Below are 10,206 nucleotides of genomic sequence, written 5' to 3' on the forward strand. Positions count from 1 at the left end.
GCGACACCGTCTGATCGGGATGCTGCCCAACTATTAAGAAGGAGAGCCGGTCGATTCACACTCATTGGAAACCAACTCTACAAGAAGGCTTTCTCTCGCCTGCTTTTGAAATGAGTGAGCTCGGAAGACGCGACGTACATCCTCTAAGAAGTACATCAAGAATCGTGCGGAGGGCATCCGGGCGGACGGTCGTTGGCTAGGAAGATTTTGTTGGCCGGATACTTTTGGCCAACCCTGCAAGCAGACGCCGCTCGGACCTTCGCGACGTGCCTTTCTTGCCAGAAGTATCACAACTTCTCCCACCGACCGACAGAGGAAATGAAAGCTGCTACCGTATCCTGTCCGTTCGACCAATGGGGGATGGATATCGTGGGTCCATTTCCTATGGCGACCGGTCAGCGGAAGTTTTTGTTGGTGGCTGTCGACTATTTTTCCAAATGGGTAGAGGTCGAGCCGCTAGCCAAGATCACCGAGCAGATGGTCAAAAAATTTATTTGGCAGCATATAATTTGCCGGTTCGGCATCCCCCGTCGACTTGTTTCCGATAACGGGCGGCAGTTCGCAGGAAAGTTGCTCGAAGATTGGTGCGAAAGCTACGGCATCGAGCAACACTTCACGTCCGTGGCATATCCCCAAAGCAATGGTCAAGCCGAAGTAGCTAACCGGGAAATTCTTCGCATTCTGCGCGCTCGGCTCGACCATTGGGGAGGAAGCTGGGTGGATGAAGTGTCAGGCGTCTTTTGGGCCATCCGAACGACCCCAAAGGAGGGAACGGGCATCACGCCTTTCCATTTGGTGTATGGCGGCGAAGCGGTGGTTCCGGCCGAAGTCGGAGTCGAGTCCGTCCGGATCCATAATTATGATGATGATAACGCTGAGCGGAGGAACATGGAGCTGGATTTGGTCGACGAAGAGCGAGCCAAAGCGTCCGTCCGGCTAATGGCGTACCGGCAACGGATGAAGCAAAACTACAACCAGCGCGTAATCCCCAGAGCATTCCAGGTTGGCGACCTTGTCTGGAAGAAAGTAAAGCCGGTCGGCGACGTTGGCAAGCTGGAAGCTCCTTGGGCGGGCCCCTTCAAAGTCATCGAGAAGCTCTGCTCGGGTGCTTATTATTTGGAGGATGAAGACGGACGGCGGCTGGACCGACCATGGAGCGCGAATCATCTCCAGTCGTACCGAGCTGGATGAGAGGTGCGCTAAATGTAATTTTATATATGTTGTGGGTCGTCCATGTCCTTGTAATGCAGGAAGCAAAATGATAAAAGGATGGCAAATAGCTTCACCGAACGACAGTGTCAAAATTAGCCTTAAAGGTCGTCGAGCTCCGACGTTAAAAATCGAGAGACGAGCCGGCGTCTATAAACCCTCCGAGCGGAAGACCGTCGAGCTCCGACGTTAAAAATCGAGAGACGAGCCGGCGTCTATAAATCCTCCGGCGGGGAAGCCGGGAGAAATCGAGAGACGGGCAGGCGTCTATAAACCCTCCGAGCGGAATACCGTCGAGCTCCGGCGTTAAAAATCGAGGGACGAGTATATAAACCCTCCGGCGGAAGACCGTTGAGCTCCGACGTAAAATCGAGAGACGAGCCGGCGTCTATAAACCCTCCGGCGGAAGACCGTCGAGCTCCAACATTAAAATCGAGAGGCAGTGGCGTCTATAAATCCTCCGGCGGAAGGCCGTCGAGCTCCGGCGTTAAAATCGACGGGCAGGCGTCTATAAACCCTCGAGCGGAATACCGTCGAGCTCCGACGTTAAAAATCGAGAGTCTATAAACCCTCTCGGCGTCTATAAACCCTCGAGCGGAAGACCGTCGAGCTCCGGCGTTAAAAATCGAGCAGGCGTCTATAAACCCTCCGGCGGAAGACCGTCGAGCTCCGGCGTTAAAATCGAGCGAGTCGGCGTCTATAAACCCTCCGGCGGAAGACCGTCGAGCTCAGGCGTTAAAATCGAGAGACGAGTCGGCGTTTATAAACCCTCAGCGGAAGACCGCCGAGCTCAGGCGTTAAATATCGAGAGCCGGCGTCTATAAACCCTCCGGCGGAAGGCCGTCGAGCTCGACGAAAATCCGAGGCGAGCCGGCGTCTATAAACCCTCCGGCGGAATACCGTCGAGCTCCGGCGTTAAAAATCGAGGGGCCGGCGTTTATAAACCCTCCGGCGGAAGACCGTTGAGCTCGGCGTTAAATCGAGAGGCGAGTCGGCGTCTATAAACCCTCCGGCGGAAGACCGCCGAGCTCCGGCATTAAAAATCGAGGCAGGCGGCGTCATAAACCCTCAAACGGAGGCCGTCGAGCTCCGGCGTTAAAATCGAGAGGCGGCGTCTATAAACCCTCGAGCGGAATACCGCCGAGCTCCGGCGTTAAAAATCGAGGGACGAACCGGCGATAAACCCTCCGAGCGGAAGACCGCCGAGCTCCGGCGTTAAAAATCGAGAGACGGCGTCTATAAACCCTCCGATTGGAAGGCCGTCGAGCTCCGGCGTTAAAAATCGAGCAGGCGTCTATAAACCCTCCGAGCGGAAGACCGTCGAGCTCCGACGTTAAAAATCGAGAGACGAGCCGGCGTATATAAACCCTCCGAGCGGAAGATCGTCGAGCTCCGACGTTAAAAATCGAGAGACGAGCCGGCATCTATAAACCCTCCGAGCGGAAGACCGTCGAGCTCCGACGTTAAAAATCGAGAGACGAGCCGGCGTCTATAAACCCTCCGAGCGGAAGACCGTCGAGCTCCGACGTTAAAAATCGAGAGACGAGCCGGCGTCTATAAACCCTCCGAGCGGAAGAAGGCAATAAAAAAAAACTTGTGAACAAATACCCAAAAGTATTCGCCATCGATAATCGTTCGACCGTCTCTATGTTCCGCCCGGCACAGTACCCAAGGGTACTTCACTACCTGCGAACGACATCTTCTGGCATAACAGGACATATTCAGCCGACTGGAATGCTTACTCAAAATCGAGAGACGATTCCTTCCGAACGCGGGAGATATAATAAGAGGCGAGCGGGCAGTACACATATTGACTAGCAAAAGGACAAAGCAAGCAGAAGAAGATTATATTAAAGAAACTAAGGCCGAGCGGCCGGATTACAAAAGGTGATAGTTTATCGCCGAGCGGCTAGATTACATTTAAGCTTCTACTCTAAATAATCGTAAAGATCCTTCGGGATGTTATCGAGGAGCGCCACTTGATCTGCGGGCGGGATGATGGCGGACTCGGGAAGTTGCCCCTTGGACTTCAAATATATCGTCGTGGCGGTCATAGCAAGGTCGAAGGCAGTGTACATCCGCTCGCAGACCTTCTCCGAAAATTCGGCCGAACGGATGTATTTCTGTTGCAGGGCAGCAACCCGGCTTGGTTCGGCCTCCTGGTATTCTTTAAGGGCCGCTCGGGAAGCATCGGCGGCTGCCTTGTGTTCTTGTAAAGCCGCCTCGAGCTTTGCCACCTCGTCCGTTCGGGCAACCTGCTTTTTGGCCAGTTGGTCCATCAGCTCCTTCACTTTCTGCTCCAGCCCCCGGGCTTCGACATTCTTTTTCTCCAGATCGAAGATGACCGTGTTTTTCCGAGTGGTGGCCAAGGTTATCTTTTGGTCGAGCGTCTTGACTTGCCGCTCGAGCTCACCCAAAGTATGGGCCTGATCGGCCGTCTTCTTCTGCTCGGCCGCTAGCAAAGCTTGAGCCTTCTTCAGCTCCTTCTGCAACTCGGCATACGAGGGGCCTTGAGAGCCGGACGGACCGCTTGCAGCCTTCAGTTGTCTCAATTACTCGTCCACCATCGCCAGGCGGTTGGAGACAGCTATCTCCTCCACCCATCTCTGACAAAAAAGAAAGAATAGAAGTTGTTAGTGGCCGATCGGAAGGAAGGCATACAAAACGTGGAAGAAAACGTACCCCCGTGGCCTCTTGCATATGGCTGTTAGCCAAATTGCGGAGGGGGATCATCGCGACGCGCGCCTGAGCGTCGGCCCACATTTCGGCTAGGGGCCCCTTCAGGGTGATTGTGTGCTCGGGCGCGGTTGGCCGATCGGCCTCGGGTAGCAATTCTTCCGTCGGAAGGTGAAGTGTAACCTGGACAGTGCGACCATAACCGGGGGTCGTCCGAGCGGATGATGGGAGAGGATCGGAAGCTGGCGCCGAAAACTGGGATAAAATGGTCAAACGTCGGACTTGACGAGGAGCAGGCGAAAGGACGCTGACTGGAACGGCCTCGAGAGGGTCCGCCGGCGCGTCCAACTGAGAAGGGGTCCGGTCGGAGGAAATAGCCTCTATCTCTGGGGCCTTGCCGCGAGCGGTTGCAGTAACCCGCTCGGATGGTTGGACCGCGGACGCGGCCGATCGGAGTGGAGTCTCCACTCGGCGCCTCTTTTGGCCAGGTTGTTCCTCTTCCCGAGCGGAACCTTCCTCTTGGACTGTTGGTCCTCCGCTGGGGGTGGCTCCGCTTGCCACGTTCTGCTGAGAGGCCTGAGCGGCCGACTCTTCATGAGTCCCGCTCTCCCCTTCATGCGAGCCGACCGGTTGGATGCCGAGCGTCTCCATTTCTTTGGCTGCCACGGCTTCGAGCGCGCCGCCTTTCTCTTTAGAATACCAGCCATGACCGACTCCATGACAATATTCGCTGCAAAGGAAAAAGAAGAAAATCAGTTAGCAATCAAGGCAAATGGCTAAGTAAAATTCTTACCGAAGCTGCTCGGGAGGGGGGCTCTGATCGGACTCAGGCCGAATATGTACATGACCCCTTCCGGAAGGAACTTTTTGATGTCGAACCGCAGGCCGGCGAGCATGTTGGCGGCGTGAAGATAATACGACCGGGTCTTGAATGTTTTAAGCTCTGGGGAAAGAGGATTCCCGACCTGCCATTGGGTTCGGAAGGGAGCCCGCTCGGGAAGGCGAATGTAAAAGTAAAATTCTTTCCAATGCTTATTGGAAGAAGGAAGTTTATTGAATAAAACCAAGCCAGGCCAAGCCTGGAACATGTAAGTGCCCGGCTCGGACTGTTTTGGGTAATAGAAGTAGTAGAAGACCTCCGGTCGGAGGGGAATGTTATGGATTTTAAAGAGGACGACTACACCGCATAAAAGGCGGAAAGTATTGGGGACTAGGCTTCCGAGCGGAATGCCGAAAAAGTTGCAAACTTCTACAAAGAAAGGATGAATGGGGAGTCACAGACCGGCCGTGAACTGGTCACGGAAAACACAAAACGCTCCGCGCGGCGGTTTGTTTGGCCGAGCGAAATCTGTGGGTAAGATGATTTCAAGGTTGGAGGGAATCTCAAAAGTATTAATTAGAAGGTCAGCGTCACGCCGATCGAAGCGCGACTCCATGGTAGTGTACCATGGGCCGAGGGTTTGGTCTTCGGGTTGAGAAGATTGGGCCATTATCCGAGCGGACGAAACCAAAAAAGACGAAGGCAGAAGATAAAAGCAAGATGGCAACGGAACAGTATCTCGAAGATGGAAACTTGGGAAAGAAATGCAAAGAATACACCGGAAGCAAAGAGGGAAAGAAATAGAACCTTGCAACGAAGAGGAGGATCGAAGAAAGAGCACCGGAGATCGCCGAAACCAGAGGAAGGAGATCGCGGGAAAGCTGGAACGCGAGAAGTTGGGAGGCACGCAAGAGCAAGAGTGGGCGAAGGAAGAAAATGGAGCTTTTTATAACGTGGAGCCCGAGCGGCCTCCACCGTTGGATCCAGGTCGCGAGAATCGGAGCACTCATCGCGCCGTTCATTTCGAACCGCCTTGATCCCATCAGAGCACCACGCCGCCGCCGTACGATGGTGGCAGCGTCGCCACGTGGCATTCAACCACCGGAACGCATTTAATGAGCGCGTGCTAGACCTTAATGATGGAGATTGGCGGAAAATTCGAAGAGATGCTGAGTAACGGTGGTGTTGACTGGCGTTTTGGTTGCCCCTGGTTTCTGGGCGGATGGTAGTTTCAGCACGCCGCTCGGTCCAACTGATGGTCCAGTCAGTCGGACTAATCGCCTCCTTCGACTAGACTTGAAGGGGAGGCAAGTGATCCGGCGGTGAGAACAGGGACCCCCCCCTCTGAGGGAAGTCAACGCCACATGGAAGTCAAAGGGCCGAACGGCCGACCGGAGAAGGGGAGACCGGTCGGCCGAACGGGATCCCATCGGAGTCAAAGGCACCCGGCGAGGAGTCAGGGTTCCGACGCTCGTTGAACAGGATTGTACGGCCGAGCGGGTGACCCACTCGGCCGAAGGCATAAGATAGCAATACTGCGAACAGTCTCCACAGAGCACACTACCGGGAATATCTTAAGTGGACCAGCACGTGTGACCGGGCGGACGCAAGGGGACTGCCGACCGGCCGGACACTCGGCATGGAGTAAGAAGAGAACAGGACCAGGAAACATCCTCTGACAGCGGATATGGCCAACGAGCAAACCATATGCAGGATCTTATGACAGGGTTCCGCTGTCCCATCAAAGACGTGCTCGGACTGTAGCAGTAAGGGGTCAGGTAAGCTTTTCTGACAAGCCCATATTGAGGTATGGGCTGAGGACACGTATTCACCTCGATATGTGTGTGTGTGCCCCCTTCCAGCTCTATATAAGAGGCCTCACACATCACCGGAGGTACGCGTTCTTTGATATTGGGAGTCACTTCTTTGTTGTCCACTTGCCTGACTTGAGCGTCGGAGGATCGTCGCCGGGAACCCCTTCCCGGCCCGATTTTTTTGCAGGTTCGCCGGAGGTTCGTACGATCGGTCGGGGATCTACATCAGCAACGCGAAGAGCGCCACATACCCAGCGTCCGTTGATTCAGCGATTCGGACAGGATCACCTATTATGAAATTTCATAATTTAAGTCAAATTCCCATTTACTATCATCTTGGTAACAGGGAAAGTATTTGAAATATATATTTAATCTATAAAATATTTTAATGTCACATTTAAAGAATAATAACAACCGGATTTTTACGTACTTTTTCTAAGTATGTCATGATGTCAGTGACAAAGTCTCCCCACAAAGTAAAATCAAGAAAAGTAAAATACCTAATTACTAAAACATAATAAATCAAGAAACAAAAACAAAGTTAAACGCACTTACTCTAAATCTTCTAAGATAAAATCAAGAAACGTTGTAGACCACCAAATTTTCTACTTTGTGGTGAGTCTTGTGCAATCATTTTACCAATGATATCTCGAAAACAGAAAAAAAAAAAATCCTAAGTTATAAGAAAAAAATGTTAGATTAATTAATCATGAAATACAAAAATAAATTAACTTACCAAAAAAGTATGATCTCATCAACATATGTGTTCTTCATTTCACTAAAGGATTTGAATGCATACATCATAGATGGAAATATATCATTAAAAACTTCACATGCATGAGTTTTTGCGATAAAATTAATCTTATATTTGTTTATCGTTATCTTATACTTCATTCGATTCTATGGAACAATGATATTTTTATAGCAAATACATGAACTTTAAGAATGAGTTTCACTCTCATCATAATCGGACGTTTTATTATTTCATGTATTTGTTAACCCTACAAAAAAGTAGATAGAGTAAATATTCGTAAAAATATAAACAAATCAGATAAATATGTAAAAAAAATTAACATATCTCTTTATCATAAAAGACACATTATAAGCTAAAATCTTTAATGCCAACAATATACTCATATGTTAGTTGATCAATATTACGTTATGTTTGATTTTTAATAGTTGAACATTGCTCAAAGTGTTTGAACTGGTATGATTGAATACTGTACGTTTGAATCATTTTTAAATTGCTACAATTCAAGTCGTGAGAATACAATATACAATCGTATTGCACGGAAAAAATAAAAAATAAAAAGAAAATGATAATCCTAGTTAGGCTCATTGACTATCCCTGGGGTGACCGGTCCGACTCCACGGGAGTTTTCCACCGACCACCAAGGTAAATCGGGAAGTGTACGCAGTGACTAGTCTAGAAGTCTAGTATCCTTTGATTACGTCCCCCTATTTGAAAGAAAAATTTCTATAAATACATCGTAGTTGGGGTGAGAAGAAAATTAAGTTATAGATAAAAAAGTGAGAAAAAAGAGAAGGACAAGGGTAGGAGAAAGAGAGGAGGAAGATATTTTATAAATTTTATAAAAGGGATATTTTAGATTTGTCACCTAAGGGTATTTTTGAGAGAAAAAAATTAAGATTTATTTAGTGGACGTTAGGGTGTGAATAGCCCCTCCCTTGTTGGAATGAGAACAAGTTACCTAACCCATCAAGCTAGTGTGGGTGGGTCAGCAACAATTGTTTATGACCATCTCATAGAGGTACATTCACCTCAATGGAAATGGGTTCATCAGCATCTACAATGCAATGGCACCCTACTCCAGTGTGTTGGCTTGACCTGATGCCTGCGATACAAATGCTGGTAACGAGACGGGAATGCAAGATACCTACGCATACTCTTTACTTTTCCTCCTCGCCATTTTCATGACAAAGGAAACACGACACTAATAATAGAGCATTCCTGTTGGGAAACATCAATTTTTAATTTACATCCCAACAGAAGCTTAATAAAATGTTTATCGTAATGCATAACCAAAATATTAAATGAGGTCGAATAGTAGTAAAAAGAAATAAAAATAGTGAGAGACCTGATAGACGATAAATTTGAAGCATTTGTTTGCGTTGTTCTTGTCATGCAATCTTCTTGTTCATGTTGGTGACTAGCTGCCTCATCTGATACCTCCAGTAGAGGAAAATGGCGAAGCCCGCACCGATTAGCACAAACAACCACACCGTGTCCTCTTCTCTTTCCTTCCTCCATTCCACCTCCTCTATCCTACTCCCCTTCTCTCCTCCGCCCTCCTCCGCGGGCGTCACCAGCACGTAAGCCCGCCGCCCCTCTCGCACTGCCACTGCCGTCGCCAGCCACCCTTCCTCCACCGCCGCCTCGTCCTCGATTACTGCTTCCGACCACGCGTCCCTGCTCCTCAGCCACCGTGCTCCCGCACCTCCGCGAGCCATCACCGCCCCTCCGTCGGCCCGCAACGCGATTCCTTCCGCCGCAGAAGCCAGAGCCTTTCCCAGCACCTCCTTGGTTCCTCCGTTCTCGTCGTCCACCCTGAACACCCTACCAGCGCCGCCTCGTTCCGCCACCAACAGGTACGCGTTTCTCCCGTGCACTAACCCGCCCAGGCCTTCCGACGACGGATCGGCGCTGAAAATCGTTGATCTGGAAAGAACGGAAACCGCCCCGTCTAGATCCACCTTCGCGACGACGCTCCCGGCGGTGACGAAGGCCGCCCCTGTGGCGTGGTCAACGGCGACGCCGCCGAGTGCGGCGGAGGGATCGGGGAGAGGTGAGAGGAAGATGCGGCGGTGGGGGCGGGGGGAGCGAAGATCGTAGGCAGCGAGAGCGGAGGGATTGGTTAGGCCTACGAAGAGGCGGCGGCGGCGATCGTCGACGGCAAGTGCGACGACTGAGGATTGAGCAGGGAGGATGGGGTCGAAAACGAGGGTCTCGGTGACGCCGGCGTCGGAGACGGAGGCCAAGGCGGCCGGGAAGAGGCTGGATCCAACGAGGAAGTGTTGTGCAGTAGGGTCCCAGGCGAGGGCGCGGGGGGAGCGGAAGGTGGAGGAGGGGATGGTCATGATATGGCGGCCGCCGCCCAGAGCGCCGTAGGTGAGGACGAGGAAGAAGAAGAGGAGGAGGGAGAGGAAGCGCGGCCATCGAATGGTGGGGAAGGAAGAGGAGGGAGGACTCGACATGGCGTCCCTGGTGCGCCTCGCAGAGAAGCCGAAGGATTGAGAATTTGCGATGCGGAAGCCCTGGAGAGAGCGAGAGAGAGAAGGGGAAAGTGTCACGCGGTTGTGGAAATCATGGACCATCAGGAATTATCGGACGGATTAGATTAGACCTGGCGAATGGAAGAGACGAAACCCAATCTATTTTGATGAACCCAAGTCGGTAGCGTTGAGGTGGGGGTGTGCTCGGACTTTCACGCTCAACCGAGATATTTGAGGGTGTCGAGGTTTATTTAATTATACCCATCAGATATTAATTATTATCTTACTATTCTATTAAAAATTTATCTCTTTATTAATTAATTTTAATAAAATCTATAATTTTTTATTAAAAATTTATCTTTTATTAATTAATTTTAATAAAGTCAAAAATAAAATTAGGTTAATATTTTTTTCTATTAAAAAAAATAATTTTAAGATTTATTAATAATTTAC

The 10,206-nt window shown here is 50.5% G+C and overlaps 1 protein-coding gene across 2 annotated transcripts; it reads right to left on the reverse strand.

The window, feature by feature from the left end:
• Positions 1-6,695: 6,695 nt before the first annotated feature.
• On the reverse strand, positions 6,696-9,870 carry LOC122032565. 2 transcript variants are annotated; one of them, XM_042591872.1, is made up of 2 exons: positions 8,619-9,870; positions 6,696-6,807 (listed from the first exon to the last, which is right to left on the reverse strand). In XM_042591872.1, the coding sequence occupies exon 1, from the start codon at positions 9,853-9,855 to the stop codon at positions 8,662-8,664; it is 1,194 nt and encodes a 397-aa protein (XP_042447806.1). In that variant the 5' UTR covers positions 9,856-9,870; the 3' UTR covers positions 6,696-6,807; positions 8,619-8,661. The 2 variants fall into 2 exon arrangements, with proteins under 2 accessions (XP_042447806.1, XP_042447805.1); XM_042591871.1 differs by lacking the exon at positions 6,696-6,807 and adding an exon at positions 8,188-8,375.
• Positions 9,871-10,206: the final 336 nt, after the last annotated feature.

Source organism: Zingiber officinale, chromosome 11A (assembly GCF_018446385.1).
Source record: "Zingiber officinale cultivar Zhangliang chromosome 11A, Zo_v1.1, whole genome shotgun sequence".
NCBI lineage: Eukaryota > Viridiplantae > Streptophyta > Magnoliopsida > Zingiberales > Zingiberaceae > Zingiber > Zingiber officinale.